Source organism: Equus quagga, unplaced genomic scaffold, assembly GCF_021613505.1.
Source record: "Equus quagga isolate Etosha38 unplaced genomic scaffold, UCLA_HA_Equagga_1.0 73442_RagTag, whole genome shotgun sequence".
NCBI lineage: Eukaryota > Metazoa > Chordata > Mammalia > Perissodactyla > Equidae > Equus > Equus quagga.
This window is the reverse complement of record NW_025802777.1, coordinates 9,707,756-9,734,870: the sequence shown is the minus strand read 5'-3', so window position 1 is coordinate 9,734,870 and position 27,115 is coordinate 9,707,756. Positions and strand designations below refer to the sequence as shown.

At 43.3% G+C, this 27,115-nt stretch overlaps 1 protein-coding gene across 1 annotated transcript; it reads left to right on the top strand.

Annotated features, from left to right (window-relative positions):
* The first annotated feature begins 640 nt into the window (after nt 1–640).
* On the top strand, nt 641–26,203 carry LOC124234293 (interferon alpha/beta receptor 1-like). Its single transcript, XM_046651582.1, has 12 exons — nt 641–743; nt 1,085–1,222; nt 6,067–6,190; nt 10,615–10,793; nt 12,889–13,046; nt 13,159–13,300; nt 14,207–14,321; nt 17,511–17,710; nt 17,820–17,974; nt 20,148–20,298; nt 21,043–21,188; nt 22,685–26,203. The coding sequence occupies exons 2-12, from the start codon at nt 1,147–1,149 to the stop codon at nt 22,922–22,924; spliced, it is 1,686 nt and encodes a 561-aa protein (XP_046507538.1). The 5' UTR covers nt 641–743; nt 1,085–1,146; the 3' UTR covers nt 22,925–26,203.
* The last annotated feature ends 912 nt before the right edge of the window (nt 26,204–27,115 follow it).

Sequence of the window (27,115 nt, the reverse complement as noted above, 5' to 3'; positions counted from 1 at the left end):
CTCTACAAATATTCATTTTACCATAAAATTGATAATACTACATTGCTTAGTTGTTATAATTAATAGCTAAGCATTTGATGGCTTATTCCGTCTCTCATCCTGCTTATTTTCACAATGTCCATAATCTATTACTAAGGTATTTAAATCACCATTTGGATGGTGGGCTCAAATTGTTTACTCATAAAGGTCGGCGATCACAGCTTAGAGGCCGCCGATCTGGAGCCCACCCCGAGCCCGGCGGCCTCCCGATTCTCCGCCCGGGGCCCGTGCGCCCCCGGCCCAGCCGCCCGGAAAACAAGCGCTCGACGCGTCCTGGTTTGACTCTGGACACCGCCGTCCTTCGCGGCAGCGCTCTGCACGCAGGACTCGGCCGGCCCCGGGCGGAGCTTCCTCATTCCAGCCTCCCTCGCTGCCCCCGCCGCCGCCACCCCTCTTTCCCAAGCCCCCGGGGGCCGCGGCCCGGGCGGCAGAGGGCGACGCCGAGCTCGCGGCAGCGCCGGGGGCCACAGGCAACAGGAAGGGCGGAGGGCCTCCAGAGCCGCGCGGCCTGCGCAGGCGCACTGGCAGCGCACCGAGTGCCTGCCAGGGTCAAGGCCTCCACGTAGGCGCGGTCTTAGGGAATACGAGGGCGGACCGCGAGCTGGCAGTCACTGGCCAGAAGGAGGGGTACCGACGAGGCGGCGCGGCGGCGCTCTGTCGCCCACGCCGCAGGCCCAACACTCGCCAGGCTCGCGGTGCAGCGCGTGCGCGGAGGGGCGGGGCGAGCGAGGGGGAGGGGGAGAGAGCGAAGGGGCGGGGCGAGCGTGGAGGGGCGGGACGAGCGCAGAGGCAGGGAGAGCGGAGGGGCGGGGCGAACTCCGAGGGGCGGGGCGAGCGCGGAGGCTGGGAGAGCGGAGGGGCGGGGCGAACTCCGAGGGGCGGGGCGAGCGCGGAGGTAGGGAGAGCGGAGGGGCGGGGCGAACTCCGAGGGGCGGGGCGAGCGAGGAGGCAGGGAGAGCGGAGGGGCAGGGGCGGGGGCGGGGGCGGGGGCGGAGGCGGAGGGGCGGGGAGAGGCGGCCTGCGAGAAGTGGCTTCTCTCGCGCAGCTGAGCGCTCGCCGGTCGGGGTAGCCGAGGATGTGACTGGCGGAGCCAGCGGCGGTCCGCAGATGATGCTCGCCGTCCTGGGCGCGACGACCCTGGTGCTGGTCGCCGGGGCGCCGTGGGTGTTGCCCGCAGCCGCAGGTGAGAGACGAGGGGTCCCGGCGCAGGCTCGGGCGCGCGAGGCTGGGCGGCGGCGGCGTGGAAGCCTGGGCCCCGGGAGGTGGGTGGGAAGGACAGACGTCCCCTCTGGGAGACCGCCAGTCGTCCGTGGTCGCGGCGTTCAGGTTGAACTGACGGGATCGAAAATCAAACAAGAGAGAGTGGTGTTCGCGTTCTTTGTAGGCCGCTTGCTTGGGGGCCAGTGTAGCGGTCCCCCGGCCGGAGACGCCGTCCTCGCCGCCCCTCCCGCCCTCCCTCCGGCCGCGCCCCGGGCTCCCACCCTCGCGCTGCTGGGTGTGCGAGGGCCTTCGCGTCGGGTTGGTTTGTTTCCGAATAATCCCGCGGCGCGGCTGGGCACGATTGATAACGAACAGGGCTTTAGCTACGAACTGTGTTGCTGTTTCTGAAACGTATTTCCTGAGTTTGGTAAACACTTACTCAGACCCACTTGGGAAGAGGATGAGCATTGCAAGAATTCCTCTGCCCTCAGGATTCGTACAGTCTAATAAAAAGTAATAATAAAAGAAAAGTACACCGGCAAAATACAAAGGCTAGCGGCCATCAGGCGGCTTTGCTGCCTTTTTTAATGCTTAGCCGGGATGCCTCGGGGGAATGGCAACTATTAGAAGGCTGACTTTGTAGTGAGGAGGGGTACCCACAGAGAAACGGGGCCTAGCGACCGAGGGCAGGAATCCCGGAGGTCCCTGCGGCCGCCTGGTGGGTTCAAAATACTTAGCTGTTAGTTTAGAAAACTGTGCCTCGATGTGATACACTGTGTCCTATTTCTCCAACGCTTCCACAGATGTAGTGTGTGGGATGTGGGTTCTAGGGTCCTACTGGAACCCGGTGTCGTTTCTTTGAAATCTTTTGTTCATGAAAATTCTGCATTAAACTCATGTTTGCTTTAACATAAAAAGAATTTTCCGAGAATTTTCAGGTAGAATTGACATTCCAGGAGGATGTACTGGAAGATCCCAATTTTAACCTAGGTTAGAGGAGAGCAGCTAAAATTAAGTTTATGCACACCTGGCATTTATGGTGCTCTTAACTGCCAGGCACTGCTCTAAGTGTTTTGAAGGTATAAATTCCTGTAGCTTTCAGAACAAAACCAGGCACTGTTATCTTCGTTTTACAGATGAGCTGAAGCCCTGAAAGATTGAGTAGCTTGTCTAAGACTATACAGCTAGCCAGTGCTTGAGTGGGAATCAAACCCTGGGAATCCAGGGACTGGCCTGGTGGCTAAGTTCACGGCCTTTGCTGCAGGCGGCCCAGTGTTTTGTTGGTTTGAATCCTGGGCGCGGACATAGCACTGCTCATCAAACCACGCTGAGGCAGCATCCCACATGCCACAACTAGAAGGACCCACAACGAAGAATATACAACTATGTACTGGGGGGCTTTGGGGAGAAAAAGGAAAAAAATAAAATCTTTAAAACCCTAGGAATCCAGCATGAGAGCCCTGGGCTTTAGACTGGACTGTTTGCCTAAGGGCCAAGCAGTTTAAGTTAGTATCCACCTGTAGTTAAGGGCCCAGTTATCTTTCAATTATCTCATTCATTTTCTTCTCAAAGGAGTAGTAATGTTCAAAACTAAATGAAATGTTAATCCTAACTTGAGATCGTTACATTGATCTATCTTTCAAATTCATAAAAAATATTCATAGTTTTAAACCTAATAAATGCAGTTCTGGGACCCTCGCCTAAGAAAACTAGCCAAAATATGGGAGGAAATTCATATTTGTGTGGATGTAGGTGTTTGAATTTCTGTCGGACTTAAAAAGATAGTAAACCATGTCTGGTCATCAATATGAGTGTGAAAGATTGGAAGCAACCAATTATATAAACAGAAGGATTGGATTAAGTGCCTGTTTATGTATTTTGCATATTAAAAGGGTGAAATGCACTGTTATCAAAAGGATGTTGCTAATACTGTAACCAAACTCAGTAGGTCCATCTCTTGGTGAATGCAGAGCCCAAAAGCACAACTAAGGCTGAAGTGAGTGAAGAAAAAAGGTTTATTGCTTGCACAAGTAATGGAGGATAGCTCCCACCGCAGTGCGCCCCCACCCCTATCCCCAGCTTGGTGTGGGTGGAGATTTTATACATCAGAGTGCGGAGGATAGGTTGCAACTGCGTAACAACTGGGCCTAATCAGGGTGCATGTGCAGGCGGTTACATACTGAGTTCTATGCCATTACATACGGAGCTCAGTGGGATATGCCAGTACATAACAGGTCCCAGGTAACTTTTGGACGCTTGGAGCTGGAGCAGTTTGCCGGGTCCTGCTGCTACCATGTGAGTTTCACTGTAGGATGGCAAAATCTGCAGAAAGGAGGACACCAGCTTCTGAAAAACAGTACATTTAGTTTTCTCCTTGTCTGTGACAAATAAAAATGGCAAGCAATAGGATATATTGGAGTATATGAGGAAGACATTTGGTGTAAACCTAATTCGGCCTGACTTTGTTTTTTCCAGAAGGGCCTGACTGTGGCTGTTGAGCACGCTTTGTGTATCTGCTTAGACATTTCCTATGGCCGGAACAAAGGCCCTTGAGATAAAGGTGCAACTTCCCCCCTCATTGGCATTTCCTTAGGGATATGCATCTTTCCTTAGGCTAGGAACTGATTGCTGCACTCACCTTTGACCACCCAGCTCACCTGTGACCGCTCAGCTGGAGACAACAGACTGCCACCCTGCTGCGTTCACTGAGACAGAAGACCTACCTGCTGTGTCCATCAATGGCTGTGCCGATAGAGCAGTCTCACGACTATTGTAAAAGGGACATTTCAGTCCTATGTGAAACATCCTCTCTGGGGGTATATAACCACTCTGTACATCCCACTTCTTTGGTGCCCTTTCTTCCTTTGGGAAGAAAGGCCTCGGGTTATAATCCTCAGATTTCAGCTCAGAATAAACTCACCCAAATTTTCATTTATAGATTGGTTGTGGATTATTTTCATCGACATCTGGAAAACGTTTGATAGACTCTATTTACTTATGGATCAGATTTTCATTAACCCTTTCCTTGCCTGGTTTCTAGTCACAATACTAATAGAACAAAATCTATGAAATCTGCAATCCTGGTTAATAACTGTATTTCCGAGTCCCTGTCCGTTTACCAGCCAGGTATTTGTTGCTCTCCCATGTGCCGAGATGCCTCTGACTCCAGGATCTCCTTCCTTTAGCAGCAGCAGGATTGCATCCCTGAGGAGGTCCCTGGCTCTACTCCATCAGGTTTCGTCTTCCTAAATCAAGGCCCAGAATTACTGAAATATTCTGGACTGGAGACTACAAATGCCATCAGATCTTCTGTTAACCCCTGTAAACCCCAATCACTGCCCTTTGCCTGCATAGAATCTTATAAAATTCCAAGAAATGGGATGGAAACTAAGTTTCGAAGAGTGGGATAAGAGGAAGTATTCTATTCATTGATGAAGTCTTGGAGAATCTGAGTGTAAAACGGAAAATTGAGAGTGGGGACACTCGATGAGTACCTCCCCAAATTTTAAAAAAAATTCAGAAAATGTTTTCTCAGATGTCTCCCCTTTTGCCTCTATACCATAATATCGCTAACTGGAAAGTAGAAGCGATCCCAGTAAAGAAAGTTCTACGCAAGGACCCTTATGGCAGGAAGTCTACAAGGACGTAACATGTTTGCCCTGAGGGAGAAGGAAAGGCTAGAAATATTGTAGCACCAGGGAATAAATGGAAAAGCTGATCTCTTAAAAACTGTAGCTTACCATAGTGAAAGAAAAGCGCTTTGTAATGAAGTTCTGTGACCCCAACATTACACTGATTACTCTGTAATGAAGTAAAACGAAGATTAAGCGTGAACGTATATAGACCCAGCCCTTCAGGAACTTGTAATCTGGTTGGAGATTTGTGTTTAACATAAAGAAGCAATTTTTTTTAAAGACGTTTTCATTCAACGAGTTTTGAGCGCCCACTAGATGTTAGTACAATGTTAGTGCTGAGGACGTCGACTGTAGCGTGAAACTGAGCAGTACAGATTCATGTGGCAACATGGAAAGGAAGAGCAAGGACAGCACGAGCTGCAGTATTTGAGGAAGTTTTTCTATAAGGGCTCGAACTGGAACTGGTCTAGGAGGATTCAGGTGGTCAGAGAGGAAGAGAAACGCAAATTGGAGGGACCAGAAAGGAAAAATGAGAAGACATCCAAAGGGCGGAAGATTTTACTAGAAGTATAAGAGAGAAAGTAGGTCTCTAGAAAATAAACATAAACATAAATATAAAATAAACATATATAAATACATGTAAATATAAAAATAAAATAAACATAAAAATAAACAGAAGGGTTCAGACTTGATATGCTCAGCAGCCAAGACCTTTGCAGGTTCCGGTCGGGCTTGGCTGACGTGATAAACATTGATAATTCTGTCTACCTCTGAATGTAGAATGTGAAACCAAACTGAGGCTGTAAAACCATTGAACCTTGTGTTCTTTACGTCAGTATCACTTCCAAGACCAAAGAAAAATTCTGTTTTTATACAGACTCTTTTTTTTCCAGTTGAAAGACAGTGCTTACTTTTTTTCTTTATTTTTTTCCAGCTTTACTGAGATATAGTTGACATATAGCACTCACTTTTTATAGGTTAAAAAAACTCAACCCTTTCCCAGCTCTCTCAAATGCAGATATAATTAGCAGTCTCCTTGTGCTGAGAGCAGTCATAGGTTTTTAAAATTTTTTTTATATATTTAATCTTGTTATATTTAAATATTCCTTAATTGTGACGTGAAGGGACAAATATCGTTTTTAAAAATAACTGTAGTGTATGTATAACTATCTCTTTCTTGTTGCCTTTATAGAGGGAACAAACCTAAAATCTCCTCAAAATGTAGAGGTCTACATCGTGGATGACAGCTGTATCCTGAAGTGGAGCGAAAGCGATGAGTTTGTCAGCAATGTGACTTTTTCAGTAGATTATCAAATGTACGTTACTCTACTTATTGATTCGCCAGAATCATCTGAAAAAGTTTTATAATTTGAACACCGTAATTTTTTTCAGATTTGTGAAACATTTGTTTTTTTCATTTTTTTAGAGAAATTTTATGTCTACTTTATGTAGCGTTTATAACTTCATTTCTACAAATAGAGACTTAGTCAAATTCATCTTTGGGCGTTGAAGCAGAAGAGGTTTTGGGGATGAGGATGGCAGACAGCTTCTGTGGTCCACAGCCGTATCGTCTCTGTTCTGGATGCTCCGGCATCTTTAAATATGAATTAGGGTCTGAACTAGAGCATCTCTTGAGGATATGGGAGAGTACCCCAAAAGGCCCGTCCACAGTCTTGGACTAGGCCGCCAGGTCTCATGTGATCCCCACCCCTGCAACCATAGCCCCGGCCTATTGTTCTCCAGGTGATCGCTAATAAAACTGTGGGGTTACTTTAGTAATTTGTGTGTGTATGCATGTATAGATATGTGTACACGTGCACACAGATACATCTATAGTTTTTCTTGGATTTGATAATTTAAGAATTTTTCTCTCTAGAGATTTTTCTTTAAATTCAACTTTGAGTTTTGTTACCAATTTTGTTCTTTGCTTTAGTTCAGAATTTTCTTATTAAAGAACTGGTTTCGGTCTAACAGAGATGATTTCAGATTCCCTTATTGAAAGTTACCCTTATAATACAGAGCAGAGGCACGGACAGGGCTTTCATATTCGTGTCCCTTCACACATTATGTTGTTGTTTTTCCCCTCTTCCATTTGACTTTAGCATCAAATGCCTTATTTCAGTGTGTTCTTACTCTGTTCTGTTCTGCTAGCTTTATAAATAATTGCCTGGTAAAAACATGCCAGGCTGCCAAGTTCGGGGAGACAGCATAGGGCTATGTAGTATGGACTGGAGCCAGGCTGCTTAGCTTTAAATCCGTCCTCTGCCACTTACTCTATCACAGTTTCTTTATCTGTGAAGTAGAGAGAATAACTGATAGGACCATATATAATTTACCATCCAAACCAGGATACTTTTGAGAGTGAAACGAAGCTCTTAATTTTAGATAAGCTGGAACAATAAGCTTAAACCAGGATGGCCCCGGGAAGATGGGGCTGGAAGACCCCAATAATAAAGTGTCTAACTGAGAAGGTGGTTAGGAGTGTGGAACAATTGTATATAAAGTGTTCAGTGGGACAGAGTAAGTGATCCATTGCAGTGTCGTTAATAGCAGCAGCAGACAATTATTTTTTAATATCGTGTTTCTCAGAATGTAGGACATATACCACTGGTGACAAATGATACACAGACACATAAGTAAGCTATTAGGATTCCAGTGCCTGTAGAATGCAGGCTAAGAGATCAGTGTTTGTGCCTTATATCTCAAATTTATTATGCTGTATGTAGTGTGAATATTCATTCTTTTCTTCAATAATTATTGAGTGCTTTTTATGCCAAACACTCTCCTGGGTGCTAAGAATCTATCAGTGAATAGGAGAGAGAAAGATGGCATGTAGTTATATTATGAAGCTGTTTTTATGAAATGAATTTTGTTTTGGTTACATATTGGTTACATGTTCATTTTCAAATTATATTCTGTTATGATGTAAATATTCTAGATGACAAAGTTGGGGGTTTTTTAAGAAAATATAAAAGTAGCTACCACTGCCGTAGCTCTCTTATATGCAAAAGCAGTTGTAATATTGTGTGTGGCTGCATCTCCTGGAGCAGGCAAGACAGATGTAAAGAGTGAGGGTGGGTTGAAACCATATCAAGGCTTAGTTTTAAATTTTTTAAAGATTTTTGTTTTTTAATTTTTCCTTTTTCTTCCCAAATCCCCCTGGTACATAGTTATATAGTTTTAGTTGTGGGTCCTTTAGTTGTGGCATGTGGGATGCCACCTCAACATGGCCTGATGAGCGGCGCCATGTCTGCGCCCAGGATCCGAACCTGCGAAACCCTGGGCCCTGAAAGCAGAGTGTGTGGACTTAACGACTCGGCCATGCGGCTGGCCCCCTAAATTTTTTATAAGTTTTTCTGTTTATAATAAGAGTCTCTGGGGTTTTTTTTGTTTTGTTTTGTTTTGGTGAGGAAGGTTCGCCCTGAGCTAACATCTATTGCCAACCTTCCTCTTCATTGTTTTTTTTCACTTGAGGAAGATTAGCCCCCAGCTAGCATCTGTGCCAATCTTCCTCTATTTTGTACTCGGGACACCTCCACGGTGTGGCTGATGAGTCAAGTAGGTCCACATCCAGGATCTGAACCTGCAAACCCAAGCCCCCGAAGCAGAGCTTTAACCACTCGGCCACAGGGCCAGCCTCTGGAGTCGCTGGATTTTTAAAAATAGATTCTGATGTGGAGCTGTTTCTCAGGAACGGTATCATTAAATGCCAGCTTTAATCTCAGATAGGTTTCAACTTAGAAAGCAAATTTGCCTGTTGCTTTATCTCAAAATGAGTTTATTCGGGAATAGCCAAGATGTTCGGGATGTGCATGCTATGGCAAGCCAGAGGAAATCCAGAAAAGAAAGGAGGAGAGCTGCTTTTAGAGAGAAAAAGGCAGAGTAGGGAGGGGCTGTTCTAAAGAAAGTCCACCGGGCAAAGTAGTAGTTCAGGGCGGAAACAGCTTCCCATTGGCTGAGCTTCAGCGTTTCTCATTGGCTGGCTATTGCTGAATGGGATGAGAGATCTCCCTTCAGCAGTACTTTTACTCCCTGTCCAAGATTTAAGGGTAGGTCTCCTGGTTGGTGTAACTGACGTGTATTACAGAGCCTGAGAGCTCCCCCTACAGGCCTTCCCAACTCCGATTTAGTTAGAGTTTCTTAATTTCCCCAGAGGTAAAGTGGAAGGGGAGACTGGCCAGGAATGAAGTGTTCCATATGCTTGTATACATTTTTTGGTAATTTTTTTAAATGTTTCCTTTTTGAAAAATAAGGAAGACTTGTCTTTGGGTCAGCACAAAAATTATTTCAGTATCATCGCTGGCTTCTATTATCTTAAAGCATCTTTAAAATGAAGTCTACAATATTACCCCCAAAAAAGCTGATGCTGGAACCATGAATCAGGCTTGACAAAAATGCCTTCTGAGAGAACAGTTTCTCTGCCTGGTTTTAGGGAGACAGGGCCTAACGTAGGCAGCCGTTTTGAAACCTAATGTTTGTTTTCTGGTCCTCACCTCCTTAGTCTCTTCTCCTGCTTTGTAGCAATATGTCTTTTCTGTTTTAGGGTCTCCGTGCCATTGAATTTCTTCATGTGTTTGAAGAATCTATCATCAATCACTTAAACTTTTTGATGGAGTAAATTCACCTTGAGGAATTTGTTAGTTTATGTTAACATTTTCAGTTCTTTGTTTCTAGTGATGTAAGAGAAGAAATTATAGAGAGCAGAAAGTGGAAGGGCTGGTTTGATTTTGAGAAGGGCAGAAGAAATTCTCAAACCATACTGATTCTGAGGTCTTTCTTAGGGCTAGTAAATCTATTCGTAGGAGCAGGTCAGAAAGGAATCATCAAATCCAGTTCTCAGATTTTTTTTTTTTTTTTAAAGATTTTATTTTTTTCCTTTTTCTCCCCAACGCCCCCCGGTACATAGTTGTGTATTCTTCGTTGTGGGTTCTTCTAGTTGTGGCATGTGGGACGCTGCCTCAGCGTGGTCTGATGAGCAGTGCCATGTCCGCACCCAGGATTCGAACCAACGAAACACGGGGCCGCCTGCAGCGCAGCGCACGAACTTAACCACTCGGCCACGGGGCCAGCCCCCCAGTTCTCAGATTTTTCAGTGAGGAAGAGAAGATCCAGAAATACAAAGTAGTTGGCCAAGAGGCCAGCCCAGTGGCATTGTGGTTAAGTTCACGTGCTCCACTTTGGTGGCCCAGGGTTTGCGGGTGTGGATCCCAGGCGTGGACCTACAAACCACTCATCAGCCATGCTGTGGCGGCATCCCACATACAAAACAGAGGAAGATTGGCACAGATGTTAGCTCAGCAACTATCCTTCTCAAGCAAAAAGAGGAAGATTGGCAACAGATGTTAGCTTGGGGCCAGTTTCCCCCCCCCCCCCCCCAAGAAAGATAATTGGCCAGAGGTCACACAACTATTTTTAACAAAGCCAACGCTAAGTCCACTTTTGCATTATGGATCATTTCTCTCTCAGCTTCTTTTAAATCCTAATGCAACCACCCACAAAATTCTAGAACGGTATTAAATTAACTGTGTCAAAATTGTTCCATTTTATAAATAATAACTTGGAATTTATGCATTGAAAAAGAGTGGAATGTTACACACTCAAGTGTTACCAGGACATTAACTCAAGTGGAAGAAATAGCTCCTTAAACTAGCTTTATAATGTTAGTAAACAGAAAATGTGTTTGACGCTCTTTTGTAGTTATACATTTGCTCATTCATTCATTTGCTTTTTAATTTTAAAGACCTGAGATCGATGACTGGATAAAATTACCTGGATGTCAATATGTTACTAGTACCCAATGCGACTTTTCTTCACTCCAGCTAAATGTTTACGACGAAGTTAAATTGCGTGTAAGAGCAGAAAAAGGGAATGACACTTCTCCATGGTATGAGGTCGACTCATTTATACCCTTTCAAAAAGGTAAGAAAAAGTTACCAGCTGAATTACATTATATTCTTTGTAAAATATAGCCAAAACAGCTCACTTACTATGCCTACTTGTTTGCATAATGTAAAATCTCCCATCTTAAAAAGGAAAAAAAAGAAAAAAGATTCTCTTAAATCTTTATCTTCTTCCTGGTGTGGCCTCATTTTTCTGCTTTCCCTGTGGTAGCTGTTCTCAAAGAGTGGTCCCCAAGACTCTTTCAGGAGGTCTGTAAAGTCAAAGCTTTTTTCATAATAATTCTAAGACTTAGGTGCCTTTTTCATTTTCGTTCCCTCTCGAGTGTCTAGTGGAATTTTCAAGGGGCTGTTTGCTGTGTGTTATGGTGACTGAATGAGGGAGTAGGTGTGAGAGACATCCGTCGTCTTTATTAAGCCAGACATCAGAGAGATTTGCACAAAATGTGAAACAGCACCCCTCTTCCCACTAAGTTTTTTTGTTTGTTTTGGGAAATATAGTTATTTTTTATAGCAAATATTTGTTACCATGTAAAGGGTTTGTCATTATTGTTTTATTATGAATTAATAAATATTTTAAGCTTTTTATCAGTTTTAATGTTTAATATGCTAACTGTCGTAAGACATGACCCGTATAAACAGAAGCTCTTTGGGACCCTCCATTTCTTTAAGAGTCTCAAGGGATCTTGAGACCAAGAAGTGTGAGAACCACTGCCCTATACCAGAACTCAAAGAATTACCCATAGCGCCCCTCTCTACTTCTTTTCCTCCCACTCCCTCTTCAGCCTACTCCATTCGAGCTTCGTTCCTCATCGCTTTGCTAAAACCACTCTTGTCAAGGTCGCAGTGATCTCCATGATGCCAAGTGAATTCCCAGGCCTCTTCTGGTTCATTTCTTTTGTAGCATCAACATGGGTATCACTGTCTTTTTCTTGAAACTTCCATCTCTGGATCTCTAGGCTACTGCCCTTTCCTGGCTCTCCTCTTGCTCACTGGTCACTCCTTCACCAGTTTCTCCTCATCTCCCAAACCTTAAATGTTGGTGGGTCGTCAAACCTCTTCTCTTTCTGCACTCACTCCCTGGTAATCTTACGGTTTCCAATACCATCTGTATGCTCTTGACTCCCGAAATGATGTCTCCAGCCCCATTCCTTCTCCTTACCTTTAGTCTGGAATCGCTAACTCTCCATTCAACACCTCTACTTAGACGTCTAAATGTCATCTCAGATTTAAAACGGCCAAACAATGCTCTTGATTTTCCCCCTCAAAACTGGCGTTTCTTGTAGTTTTTGCCAGTTCTCTTAGGGCCATTAACTATTTGTTTGCTCAGGCCAAGAGGCTTGGAGTCCTCTTTGACATCTCCTTTCCTCACACCCTTCATCCCATCCATCCACAGGTTCTGAAGGATGAGCCTTCAGAGTCTGTCCTGAATCCGGTCCCCTCTCACTCCCACCGCGGCCACCCGCCTCCAACAAGCCACTCATTTATCACTTAGCTACTGCAGGAGCTTCCTCCTGGTCTCCCTGCTTCCGCGTGCATTAACCAGGATGATCTTTCCAGAATGAAGGTCAGGTCGTGGCATCATCCGATCTCAGCCCTCCCGTGACTTCACGGACTAGTTAACTGCTAAGTTCTTCCTTCATTATCTGGCTGCTGGCGACCTCTCTGAGCCCGTTTTCAGCCACTCAGCCGTTCATTACCCCTTACTGTCCCTCGAAAATGTTCAGCACATTCCCATGTTAGAGGCTCTGACCTGACGGACCCTCAGCCTGGAAGATCTTTCCCCTCGATATTCACATGATTTACTCCCTCAGTTTATTCAGGTCTCAGCTCAAATGTCTCAGACAGGCTTTTCCCGACTCACTTATCTAAAACAGCTCTTCCTACTGTTCTCTGTCCCTTTAGATTACTTCATGTTTCCTTAGAGCACACAGGACATTATATGTATCTGTTTATTTGGGGTTTCTGCAGCATCCCCCACTGGACTGTAGGCTCCATGAGGAACTCTCTCTGTTGGACTATGCCAGGCGCATCCTCAGTGCTCGGAAGTACCTGTTGAATGAATGTTTTGGAATTGTATTAATAAAGTTGTATAGCAAACATTTCTGTTTTTACAGCTCAGATTGGTCCTCCAGAAGTACATTTAGAAGCTGAAGATAGGGCAGTAATACTGAACATCTCTCCTCCTGGAACACAAGATAGCGTCATGTGGGCCATGGATAGTTCCAGCTTTACATATAGCTTAGTCATCTGGAAAAACTCTTCAAGCGGAGAAGTAAGCATTATTTTTACCTTTGTTTGAGCTGAGGAAAAAGTGACATGAATTAGTTCTAAAATTTGACCTACACTTTTTTAAAGAACAAACTTCTATTTTTTTTTCATTATAGAAAAGGACTGAAACTGTCTATCCCAGAGATAAAATTTATAAACTCTCCCCAGAGACTACTTATTGTTTAAAAGTTAGAGCAAGACTACGTGTGCAGCGGAAAGTTGGTTTGTATAGCCCGGTGTCCTGTATAAACACCACAGGTAAGGACCAAGTTTTGCTTTAGATTCAATAACTATGTAGACAGATTCGCAAACTATTAATTTTGGCATTTTTCCCCTTAGCTGCTGAAGTTTATAGGATGGTTTATTAGATACTAAAAGAAAAGCATTATAACTGCGTTTATATAAGCAAAAAAAATGTTATTTGGGTTTTTTTGTCTCAAGTAGATAGTAATGAAAATTAATTCTGCTTAAAAGTCCAAATGTTTTCTAATGACAAAAACTGTTATTATTTGTTCAGAATCCACAAAAAGGAGGAGGTAGTTGCTAGAAGAATAGTCAGTCTTGCAAAAAGTCTACTTTTATAAGTGAGATGTAAAAACAGGAAAGCATCCGGATATGTTTAATCACTGACATCTTGCCGACAGTTAAGGTCAAGGGTGGGAGCTTGGCTTTATTACTTTAATTGTAAATTTAATATGCGTTGTTTTTGAAATCAGACAATACAGAAGAGTTTAAAGTAAAGTTTGTCTCACCTGCGTCCTTACCCGCGAGTCCGTTTAGCAGAGATGAGTATGGCTGGGAGTTTGTGTGTATCCTTTCCTACTTTCTCAGGGCTTATAGAACATAGACACAGACATACAGTTTTTTGGGTTTTGTTTTTTAAATTAAAAAATAGGATCCTGCTAGGTATATTTTATGACTTGCTTGTTTAACCTAATGTTTGAGGACCTCCTGTATGTCGGTGCATATAAATAGATCACGTTCTTTTGAGTGGCTGCGTGGTATTACGTAGTCTGAATGTTAACCATCACTTACTTAACTATTCTCTCATAAGGATAAAATGTAAGCCTTTTATCTGCTTGCCCACGCTGTTAAGAATTCTTACCATATGCTATGTCCCTAGAGTAAAAATGTTTGCATTTTTGTGTATTCTTTGTCTTCTAGTTGAAAATAAACTGCCTCCGCCAGAAAATATACAAATCGATAGTAATAATTGGAACTATATTATTAAATGGGATTACAAATATGAAAACATGACTTTTCAAGCTCAGTGGCTCTAGTAAGTTGTATTCCATAAATTTCCTTTTGCCTAGTTTAGTTTGCCCTGTTTATCATGCTTCTTTTCTCCTTCTTTTCACTCTACTTCAGACACCTGCCACTCCTTGCACGCATGTTGACCGATCAAGAGGCAGCTATGATATATTGGAAACACGAGATTTAATTCTAGTCCCAGCTCTGCCAGATGCCATTGAGCTAATCACTTAACCTTTTTTGGCCTCAGTTTCTTTATTTGTTGTAAAATGAATGTATTCTAATAATACCTAGTGTTCTTACCTGCTCTTTTTTAAAACAGCGTGATTCCAGTTGTGCGGGTTATTTCCCCAGTCTGGAGTACTTGGCAGGTGCCCCTGATCTTGTCTTCCAGATTCACTTTTTCCATGAGTCCTTGAAATGGTCTCAGTCCAGTCACTCTGCCTTGTTCAATTCAAGTTAGCCTTCCCATTTTCTTGATTATTTCAGTGCGTTTGATAGATTTTTTAGTGATTGCTTTACTAGGAAATTAAGAAAGTTGGAGAGAACTCTGTTCTATGTGGTTGAGTAGAGATTAGCTAGATATGGATGAAGTCTGAGCACCCTACCTGGAAGAGAACTGTGTCTACTTCATATTGACTGGAAAATTGTAGGGGATAAAGAGAGAGAAGAGGAAAATCAAGTGGAAGAAGTGGATTATGGGGAGAAAAGGAATGGGGAAAACAGATTTATTGAGGGCAGAGGAATAGAGGGGTCAAAGACAAGTATAGCTAAGGCAGGAAAGGAAGAGTGAGAAGACAGAGATGAGAAAGAAACAGAAAAACGAGAGAGAAGGGTCGTTGATACTCCTGTGATCCTTTAATGTTAGTTTTAAACCAAGAACAGTTTGCATAATGGAAACATGTTCATGTGCCTACATGCCCCTCAATATATATATAAACTCACACACTGATCGGGAAACTGAGCAGTAATCTTTTATGTATACTTCACTTTCAGGAGTATGTTAAATAATAGGGCCACAGACTGGAGAGGGATAAGAGTTTCTAATGGCTGGTCTCTGAGTTTCTTTCTTTCTTTCTTTCCTTTTTTTTTTTTTTTTTTTTGCTGAGGAAGACTCACCCTGAGCTAACATATGTGCGAGTCTTCCTCTATTTTGTATGTGAGTTGCTGCCACAGCATGGCCACAGATGAATGGTGTGGGTCCATGCCTGGGAACTAAACCCAGGTCACTGAAGTGGAGCATGCCAAACTTAACCACCAGGCCACAGGGCCAGCCCCCTCTGAGTTTCTTTTGGGTTCTTGGCACACTGTACAAAGCACTGAAGGAATTGTAAAGATAAGCAAAATAAAACACATGGTTCTGGAAATCCGAAGCAGTTTGCTGACATGGCATAGCAAAGGGTGATTTAGCACTGAGGAGTGGTGTGCAGATTATAAGGGTTGTAGAAATCGAAACTGTGAAGGTGGATGGGGCTGGAGAGACCAAAGAGGACATTTGGAAGGAGATGAGATGTGGACAAGGCCTTTGTTGTTGAATCAGCCATTTCGGAGTGGACAACTCTTGTTGTTGACGTCCTGGTGCATCCTAGGCAGGGGCCACAGCACAGGGGAAAGCTCAGGGTATGAAGACTTAAAATGAGGTGGGGGCAAGGGGGAGGTATTCATTCTCTGTTGCCCTGTAACAAATTACCGCAAACTTAGCAGCTTAAAAAACACCTTTTTTGTCTCTCAGTGAATTCTGGTCAGGAGTCCAGACATGGCTTAGCTGGGTCTTCTGCTCAGGGTCTCACAAGTCTGCAATCGAGATGTCACCCGGGGCTGTGATCTCACGCCAGGCTCACGGTCCTCTCTAAGCCCCTGTGGTTGTTGGCAGAATTCATTTCTTGCAACTGTAGAGCTCATGGTGGCCTGCTTCTTGGAGACCATCAGGAGAGGGCATCTCTGACCTCTAGATCCTCTTTTAAAGGGCTCATCTGATTAGGTCAGGCCCACCCAGGATAGGCTCTCTTTTGATTAACTCCAAGTCAACTGATTGGGGACCTTAATTTCGTTTGTAAAATCCCTTCACCCCTTTGCCATATCATGTAACCTAGTCAGGAGTTCATGGTTGCTGCCCATACTCAAGGGGAGGGGATTCTGTAGGACGTGGGCACCAGGGGGCAGAATCCTGGGGGCCATCTTGGAATTTTGCCTACCACAACCAAGAAGGCCTGCTCCGAGAGGAGCAGAGCATCTGGGCGTGGGAGAGCAATGAGAGAGAAAGTTGAATAAGTAGAATGGGATAAGGTTAGGCTTAGTCTCGGACTATGCTACAGGCATTGGGTGCCACTGGGAATCTCGTGTTGAGGGGTGAGGTAACACGAGGTGTGGACTCGAGGAGGGTGAAGATGGGTGCATTCTCTGTGGTGCAATGGACTAAGGGGACGCTAAAGACGAGGGAGCCAGTTGGGAGGCTGTTGTAATCCCAGGCTTGAAATGGGGGGCTCTGAGCTGTTGGTTTCTGAGCAACTGGCTTGACCTCTCCAGGCTCTGTTAGGCGCCCATGTTCTGTTGAGACTTGCTCTTACAACACTGGTGTGTCTCTCTGTTACAGCCCTTCCCCACGGATGTGCTGGTACATGTTTAGCAACTGGCTTTCCAGAAGGGAAAAGCCTTATTTGTAGTGTTTGCTAGTTTTCATGCTACAGGTACTCCCACCATGGCCACTTGGAAGCCACCAACGTGGTGTCGGTGAATATGGAGTTGGGAAGAGCAGCACAGTAGCATCTCCATTATGTAATATTTCCACCCACGAGATACAACAGACATAGGCTTGAGTGTAGATAATAAAATGTAGTCAAATAATTCGGACAGAATTGAGTTTTGAGTACTTATTACTTTTTAATACGATTTGTTTTAAGTTTATACAATTTAATTTTTAATAATGGCTGTGTTTAACAACTGGCTGACAGCATTCCTGAGAATTTGATGGTTGTTTTTGTGCACTGGTGCGAGCCAACTCCAGCACACCACTCCTTTATCACACTCTGGAGCAGGATCTTTGCTCGTCTTTTGTGTTGTATACATGTGTCTTCCACTGTTCTGTGAGTTTTCTGAGGGTGTGGACTGTTTTTCTCTGTAACCTTAGCCCCTAACAGAGTCTAATGTATTCTGGGTACTCAGTAAATATTTGTTGAATTAATGTGTTTGGAATAAAAAAATTTTTTTGTCTTGAAAGTGGCTATTTAAAAAAGTTTCCCGGGAAACATGAAGATAAATGGAAACAACTACCAGACTGTGAAAATGTCAAGACTACCCAGTGTGTCTTTCCTCGAAGTACTTTCTCAAGAGGAATTTACTTTGTCCGTGTACAAGCGTCTAATGGAAATAACACATCTCTTTGGTCTGAAGAGAAAAGATTTGATACTGAAATACAAAGTAAGCCAGTAGTTTTTTGCCTTAGATATGATTCTTCAATTTGGTGTAAATTCTTAAAATCGTTTTTCTTGTCGGAATTGAACATTGCGTCTTCACAATTTTTTTCTAGCTATCATCCTTCCCCCACTTATTAACCTGAAATCCGTTAATGGTTCTCTGCGTGTCTATATCGGTGCTCCAAAAGAGTCTGAAAACAAGTCTGTGGACCAGCCTTACCGACTAACTTATGAAATTAATTTTTGGGAAAACACTTCAGATACTAAGGTAAAAAGACGGTGTAGTATAAATTTGCAGTTTAGAGTTATAACTATGATTTGGGTAAACAAAGCTTGAAGTTAAAATTTTAGGAAAGTTTTTAAACTTTCAGACCATGTGATTAACTCAGATATTTACAAGATGAAGAATATTAGCATCTTTCCATGTCAAAACATCGTAAAGTCATGGATCCCCTGCACCTGGGCCCCAGTGTGTTTTTAAAATTCAGATCCCTCAGCCTGTTCCTACTCTGTCTGAATCTCTGGGGGTAGAACTCAGGAATTTGCCTTTTTAACATGATTCCCAGGTATTCATCCAAACCAGGGTTTCTCAACACTATTCACATTTGGACTAGATAGTTCTTTGAGCTGTCTTGCACGTTATAGGATGCTTAGCAACATCTCTGGCCTCTGCTCACTAGATGCCAGTAGCACTCCCTCCTGGTTATGACACCAAAAATACCTCCAGACATTGCCAAATACCCCCTGGGGCAGGGCACCTCCGATGGGGCAGAAATTGGTTCTTAGGGGGCAAAAGAATCTTAGATTATGATGGTTGTGGCCCTCCAGGAGGAAAGCATGCCTCCAGAGTTCAACTTTGCCCAACAACATATTATTCCTCAGTATTCAACTTTTTGGTGAGGGAGAGATTAGAAAAAAATCATCTTAAAAGGCTCCTTAGGGAGGTGGAATGGAAGAAAAGATTGAGAAACACTAAAATTCAAAACCCGCTGAGAAAGATTAGACACAACGTCGGTTAAGCTGTATTACTCCTATTTCCCCGTCGAATTACAATCAAGGAATCAACCTGTAAAAACTGTGTGCAGTTGAGTTGGTAAATTCTGTAAGTTTATTTCATTTTCTGTTGGAAAGCTAAGGCCATTCCAGTGGCTTGGCGACTTTCATTGTAACTATCTGAACACACTGTAACCATAGCATAATTTAGCCCATTGAGAGTTATGGTCACTTCTCAGTTGTCCCCAGATCAGGAAAACCTAAATTTGGTCTCAAGCTACCATATTGTGTAGCCTTAGGTAAGGTACTTTAGCTCTCTGAGACTTTGTTCCTCTTCTCTAAAGTGGTGGTAGTCATAGTAACTAAGTTTTTTGGAAAGGCTGTTTATAAGCTTTAAAATGAGGTGAGATCTAGGAAAATACCTAGCACGTTGTTTGACCAATAATAGAGATTCAGTACCTTTTAGTCGCCATCCTGTCTTATTCTGGATAATACATCAATAATTACAGTCCTAGTAGCAACTCATATTTATCGAATGCTCATTATTTATCAGGTCCTGTGCTAAGTTTTTTCCGTGAATTGTCTCATTCTTCAAAACAGCCCTGCCAGACAGTACGATTGATTAAACGACTGCGCAGCAAATACTTGGGCTGGAGTGTTCATTACTGCTTCAGTCATGCTGGGCTTTAGACGGTAGAACGTGAGTGGAGGCGATGTGAGCAGAGGCCTGAAATGCGCCTGCGGGGTTCAGTTTGGCCGTCATGCTTCTCTTGTTGCCGAGAGGAAAGCATGCTCCGCATGGTCTCTGGCCAAGGAGGAAGACAGATTCGTGGAGCAGACCTAGACCCGATCCACAGCCGCAGTCTGAGCTCCCCCAGCCAATAGGGACGCTCATGAGTGAGGAAAATAAATATGTTTTGAGCCATGGAATGTTTTGTTACACAATTATTTTGTCGTAATTATTTGTGGTGATGTGTTATATAATGTGATTATGGCGATAGCAGACTAATACAGATACGAGCAGTCATTGTCCTCGTTACAGATCTGGAAATAGGGCCCAGAGAAATTAAATAACTTGCCTGAGGCTGCAGAGCTGTAAGTGATACCTTAATACAGCCAGTTTGAGGCCAGAACCCCTGCCCTAAACCATTCTGCCGCTAAGCAGAGTCATAGGACGGCGATTAAACCAAATCAGCATGTACTTATAAATTAGAGTTGTCTTAGGAATATGTCATATTCTTTTCTGGCAGCAGCATTTTTCATTTTCCGATTGGGTTATTATGTGTTGCCCAAAACGAATTTATATTTCTTAAACATATACCGACCAAGTGTTTGGGAGAGACCAGCCTTAGATTGAATATCTAAAGAACTCAGAAAATAGATATTTGCTATCTGATTTCGTGAGGCGGCTAAATTTTATTAATGATTTACCTTTTTTTTTTTAATAGAGTAAAATTCTACAGAAAAAAACTGATTTTACTTTTCTTAACTTGAAACCGCTGACTGTCTATTGTGTCAAGGCCAGAGCGCTCATCCTTGAGGAAAAGTGGAATAAAAGCAGTGATTTTAGTGACACTGTGTGTGAGAAGACAAAACCAGGTCAGAATCTTTCATTATGTCTCTTTTGAAAAAAATGTAACTAGACAGTAAAAATAACTGAATTCGTTGAAAATTATAAAATATTTCCTTTTTACTGAAAAAGAGAATATTTTCTTCATGAACGATGAGTCGAAAGTAGACCTCCAAGCTAAGTCTCACAGTTTTAGAAAATACTGTTAATACTCAGCTCAATTCAGTATTTTTAATGCTTTATATTTCATCCAATATCCACAATTAATTCCCTTTAATTACTATTCTTTAGCATTTAATGGAAGACTATTTTAAATTTTTTTTACATAATGCTTAATATAGTTGTCATGCAGAAAGCACTTAATTAGTTCAAGTGCAAATTTTTGTATAAGGGAGTGAATTCCTTCCATTTGGTATTTTACAGCTTGTAGGGCTGACCTGTGGGAGCTTAGTCACAGGGTGTGTTTACTTGTGCTAGCCGTGTGTTTCAGAAGAAGGGCTGGAGAATACTGAGTGTGCTTGGAGCTCTGTGTCAATATTGTGTCCTTCACTAAGGACCTCTCATTCACTGGCCTGGGCCACTCCTTAAATGTAGATACCATTGCCTGCACCTGTGGTGTGTGCGGGGCTGGCAGAAGTATTCCTAAGGGTATTATTTAATAGGTTTTGTATTTCCTTTCACATAGCTAATCTTACACACAGACGTCAGCACTATTAATGTATTTGTGTGTCCAAACACATGTTGATGCTAAACAGCATTTATTTTGTTTTTAGGAAATACTTCCAGAACCTTGCTTATAGCTGGGATTTGCATTGCATTACTTATTCTCGCAGCTGTCGTTTATGTTGTGAGAGTCCTCTGGAGATGTATCAATTATGTGTTCTTTCCATCAAGTAAACCTCCTTCTGCTGTAGATGAGGTATGTTCTTTTTTTTGATCAACATCTGGGTTTTTCTTAAAATGGGAAATATATATATTTTTTTTGGTGAAGGAGATTGGCCTTGAGCTAACATCTGTTGCCAATCTTCCTCTTTTTTTTTTCTCCCCAAAGCCCCAGTGCATAGTTGTATATCCTGGTTGTAAGTCCTTCTAGTTCTTCTATGTGGGACGCTGCCACAGCATGGCTTGATGAGCGGTGCGTAGGTCCCCACCCAGAATCTGAACTGGTGAAACCCTGGGCTGCCAAAGCAGAGTACATGAACTTAACCAATCAGCCATGGGGCTGGCCCTGGGAAATATATTTGATTTCAACAGAATGTATATGTTTCCTTGATAGTCAGAAAATAATACAGATTGATTTGGGTGTTTTCTTCAAAGTTTCCGTACATTAGCTTTAGATACGGTCATTTAATGTAGTACAACACAGATTAGTAAAGTTTATCCTTAATCTCATATTTTTCTGGCAGTTTACTGTGGCATTTGTTGTGCCATTGGAAGTCTTTATATTAACAAAAAGGCTAAAACGTTATCATCAGTGCGGAAACTGTGTTCACTGGAAGAAATGACAGAAAATGAAATAACGCAACTTGAGTTTTCTCTCATGACACCTCACAGGTTTTTGTGTGACCCTCCTGTGAGGTCAGCATATTTAACGAGGTCATCATTTAGAGCTTACACGATGACAGTGATGAAGACCTGAGCAGGGACTCTGCCCTGGGGATGTATGTCCCTGTGGGGGCGGGGCTGCAGGTTGCCTGCCTTGGGAGTATGGTCAAGAGCTCAGGCGCTGCGGCTAGAGGGCCTGAAAGTGAATTGTTGATAAGCTGTTATTAGCTCTGTGAACTTGAGCAAATCACGGAAGAGTGCTTGAGCGGGTACCCTTAGGCTATACGATGCAGCCAATGCTCCTCCTCCATGGAGGTGTGCGCAGGTCCCCCATAAAGGCTTAGCACTGTGAAAATGCTCCGTGAATCCTATTTCACTCTCACCCTGAGTTTTTAGATATCCTTCCTGTATACTCTAATACTCAGCTGTCATTCAAAGAACTTCAAACTAGCTTGTTACAACATCTAATTAATCTTAGCTGCACAGGGAAAAATTAGTTTATCACTTGTGCTTCTTCTGGATATTTGTGGATTGGATGCAAGAATTTTTATTATTTCAAAATAAAATTTGCACAGTCCCAGTGCTCTCCTCTCTCCTGCCTCTTCCGTGCTCTTCCACCCCCTGCCCTGTCTTAGGTCCTCTTCATGTACTCACCAAAAGCAATATTAAGATGTAAGTGACCTCACTAGTGATGCTTCTGTTCTAAACATTATAATGCAATTGATATGCTCCGAGCTGACTTTCTAATATGCATGCCTAACATGGCTTTCCTAGATAATGGACTTAGGAAACTGAAGCTATAAGGACTAGAAAACTAGTTTTCGTTATTTTAAATAATCTCTTTCTATTTTTTTTCCTTTTTTACATTAGTATTTCTCTGAACATTTACTAAAGAATCTACTCCTTTCTACTTCTGCGGAACAAATTGAAAGATGTTTTGTAATTGAAAATACCAACACTGTTAGCGCAGCAGAAGAAACTAATCACGCTGGTGAAGATTACAAAAAATATGGCTCCCAAACTAGTCAGGATTCAGGAAACTATTCTAATGAAGATGAAAATAGTGGAAGTGGACTAAGTGAAGAAGTTCTGCTACAGGGAGCTGTGTGACCGGAAACCAACTCTCAAATGGTAGCGAGTTTTGTGGGAGTTTACCGGGAGCCTGACCTCTTTGCTTCTCTCAGTAAGTATCAAGAAGATTTTCGATTTCTGGGGAAGAAAAAACATCTTCAAGTCATAGATCCTAAAAATATAGTCAAGCACTTAACTGTTTACAAGCAGAATTACAGGAATTTGGAGAAAAGTTCCCTACATTCTTTGCTACGTGTAAAGGCTTGGAAGACCTGTCTGGGCTGAGATGAGTTAAATCCGGAAGATGTCGACTGTCTTTCTGATGGTATCTTAAGTACCACTGTGCTGACTGTTTGTGGCTAAGGGCAGTACGTGTGTTCCTGTCAGTTAATACTGTCACGGGGCTGCTGGTTGCTCTGTGTCATTGGTTCATTCTCCATTCCCAGTATTATAGTGCATTATTTTTCAAGAGATGTTTAGAACATCTGGTCTTTTCTTTTGACACCGAAGCAGGCCCTTTGGAAATTTCTTTAGAAAAGCTGAATACCGCCACCGCTGGTTTTCTAAAAAATCGCTTTCTCTAAAAAACATCCACAGATACCAGAAACGTGATCCTTAAAATTTTTCAGGGGAATTCTGTCCACTAATCCCAAGGACATTGGCTCCAACATCACAGTTGCCTTTCCCTGCCGCAGTTTAGGATTAAAAGCAGGTAATCTTTTCCATACATTAAGAGTTCCTGATTCATAACTTATTAGAACAGTGGCTTCTGACTAGAATTTGCATTCACAAAAGTTGTAGAGAAATGGAGAGCTATCTGACTAGCAGAGTCCCTATTATTTTTTAAGATATGGGAGTCTGTGGAGGTTAGGCACAAATGCACGCAAGAAGCCTTGGGACCAGAAAATGCTACTGATGGACCAGACAGAGTAAGAAGTAGAATAATTCAGTAGGAAAGAAGCGGGTGACTTTAGTGACAATGAAGCATAATGTGTATAACCAGCTTTTAATTTTCAACATACCTTGGGGTTGTTTAGCCCGCCCTGGTGGTCTAGTGGTTAAGATTCGGGGCGTTTACCGTGATGGCCCAAGTCCATTTCCTGGTCAGGGACCCACACTACCCATCTGTCGGTTGTCATGCTGCAGTGGCCACATGTTGCTGTGATGCTGAAAGCTAGGCCACTGGTATTTAAAATGCCAGCAGGGTCACCCGTGGTGGACAGGATTCAGCAGAGCTTCCAGCCTAGACAGACCAGGAAAAAGGACCTGGCCACCCACTTCTAAAAAAATTGAAGACCCGTGAATAGCAGCGGCAAATGGGTTTGTTCGTTTGTATGGCTTCCCTGGGTCTTTTTTCATACCAGGCCGGCTTCTCTACCATGGCAGTCAGTATTCATGGATCCCCTCAGCTCAGCCTGCGTATACTCAAGAAAATGCAAATTATTTATTATCAAAGTGAGGGGCAAATGTAACTGGAAAGAAAACCTAATTTTAAAAATTGTATACTGCTTTTCAAAGGCACCTCTAGCTTATGTTTAAGTTGGTTTGGTGTTTGGGATTATTCCTGGAGATCCTTTGCAGGAAAGGAGTCTAGGAGTTCTGGCAGCCTCTAAGGCGAAACCCTCTACCTGACTCCTGCAGCCGGGAGGGACCAGTGAGGGGAAAGGAGAGGAAGCCACCCAGCGCCTGCCTATGCGTAACAGTCTTCCTTATGTAGTGTGTCTGCCAAGATGACAGCTTCACCTGGGTGGGAGGAGAGGCTGAGGCAGCTGCCCAGGGCGGGGCTTGACACTCAGCACGCCCTTGGCATGGGCACAGCTCCGCAGAGCATTCCATGTGCTTTCCTGGGTCTGCGGTCCCAGCTTGTGGCAGAGTATGGCAGGGATCAGGGCGGCCCAGGAACCCCCTGAGACACAGCTCTCTGCTGGAGAATCCCTCAGTGACCCCAGCACACCTTTTGAGAGCAGGTCTTTGGGGTCAGCCTCCATTCGTAAAGCCCCGTCTGTGGAAATTTGCCTCTTTGAGGGTAGGTTAGGAGCCTGGCGTGACCCCCTGCCACCACTGCTTTCATACTCTGCCCATCCAGCGGTCCCCTCCAGTGCTCGGGCCCCAGATTTCCCACAGAAGAAAGCGGCTGTGGACTGGATTTCCTAAAAAGAAACAGTGTCTTGTGGGACGTGGAGGAGGGAAAACTCAGACACTAAAAGGAAAAGACACCGATGAAATGGTCGGGTCCCTAAGATGTGGGACTGCAGGTCTTTACGTGGTAAGACCCTCTGTGGGCCTCGATGAACAAGCCTGGGGGCATCAGCAGCAGCATACAGAAACACCCTCATTTCTCCCTTGTCCTCTAGACGTGAGAATGCACTCCTGTTCCATCCTTCATCACGGTCCGCATGTAGTGTTTCCAGGCTGTGCTCACTTGGAAGGTGCTAAGTATTTTTTCTGAAGAATGATGTACTTGAAAATACCATATACTTGGGAGCACCAATAAACTGGCTCAGAATTGCAATGTTGATAGTTCTTGGAGAGGCTGAATGTAATCTAAGAGTTTGTGTAAAAGATTTGTATCGTCACAGCCAGAAATAATAGTATATTAATACATACGTGAATAGCGACATGCGCCTGTCAACGTGTACATGCCTACTTACAGCAACACACACACACATATGTGATGGGGGCCGCATTCCATTAGTATGGCCGTAAAGGATTTATTAGGAGAGATTCTAATTAGAAAATTAGAAATGCTGCTCAGAACCCTAAACTTTTAGGATCTGACCAGAAATTTGCAACCTGTAAAAAAGTTATTTTAAAAATATTATTTAGGGTTTGTATCTTCTCCCCAAGCTGTGACTTCTAAAGTAGCCTCAGATCCCTCTTCAGAATGTGGAGTGGACAGAAACTTTCCTACCTCTCTTTTCCTCCCCGTTACGCTGTGACTCCCTGACATGTTGTGTTTTTGTTTCATCTGGTGTGTGTCTGTCCCCAGGAGACTGGAAGCTCCATGAGAGCAGGGGCTGACTTTTATGCATTACTGTACCCCCAGCATCTATGGCAGTGCGCTGCCTTGCACATAGAAGATGCGCAGAAAATAAGTACAAATGAATGAAATCTAAAATTTGAACCAAGTCGGTGTTTGTGACCAATTTCGTATGTTTTATTGAGTTATGGAAGGACGTAACCATGTCGTCAATGTTTTTATACAATAAGCTTTTGTGTTTTTCATTTGTAGTTTTGTCTTAAACCCTATTACTGTAAATAATTTTATATAATAAACACTGAGGCCAAAAATCTTTGATTTTTTTTGTTGTGCTTGAACTTAATAAACATTTCTGCGCCAAATGTGCTTCAACTGGTGCCTTCATGAGGCATTCATAATAGAGGTGCTGTGCCCCCACCGAATGTTCCGATGTCCAGCATGGGGTATCGTGAAAGAGCCACCACTTCTGTCACTGTCCCACGGAGCTCCTGAACAGGTAGCCCTTTTGCTTGCTCCTTTCTTTTCCATGATCTCAACTTAAGACTTGGCTGGAGGAATTGAATAAATGAGTTTGCAGTAGTGTTGCGTGCTCTGCCTTCTTGAACTAAACTATTTTCCTTTTACCGGTATTTCTTCTCAGGATAAGCTCTTTCTAAGGAGTCTCTGTAGTCCTATATGTAACTACGTCTCTCCTGAGGTAGCCACATTCAAATCTGAAGTTGAACACAATTGATATTCAAGCTGGAAACTCTTCTATATTTGTGTTTGTTTTTTTCTGTGAGGAAGATTGGCCCTGGGCTAACATCTGTTGCCAATCTTCCTCTTTTTGCTTGAAGAAGATTGTCGCTGAGCCAACATCTGTACAATCTTCCTCTATTTTATGTGGGATGCCGCCACAGTGTGGCTTAACAAGCAGTGCTAGGTTCGCGCCTGGGATCCGAACCTGTGAAACCCGAGCCACCGAAGCGGAGTGCACAAACCCAACCACTACGCCACCAGGCCGGCTCTATATTTGTGTTTTTAATGGGCTTCCTCAAATTTTTTTCAAAATGGATGGGGAAGCAAATATTAACAGATTCTTCTCTAATGCCCAAGAGATGGCCTGTTACTTAACAGTAGTGAGAAGTACCAATAGCACCCAGTTTTTTCTCGCTACCTTTTCTCTTGGGATTAGGAGATGACAGAATTATAGGTCTTGTGGGCCACATAAATACATGTGGATATTTGTGGCGGGACATTGATATTGATGG

Coding starts and splice junctions, on each gene's coding strand:
- LOC124234293 (XM_046651582.1), top strand. CDS start 1,147: ATGATGCTCGCCGTCCTGGGCGCGACGACCCTGGTGCTGGTCGCCGGG. Junction 1,223..6,066: donor GGTGTTGCCCGCAGCCGCAG/GTGAGAGACGAG, acceptor TTGCCTTTATAG/AGGGAACAAACCTAAAATCT. Junction 21,189..22,684: donor CTCCTTCTGCTGTAGATGAG/GTATGTTCTTTT, acceptor TTTTTACATTAG/TATTTCTCTGAACATTTACT.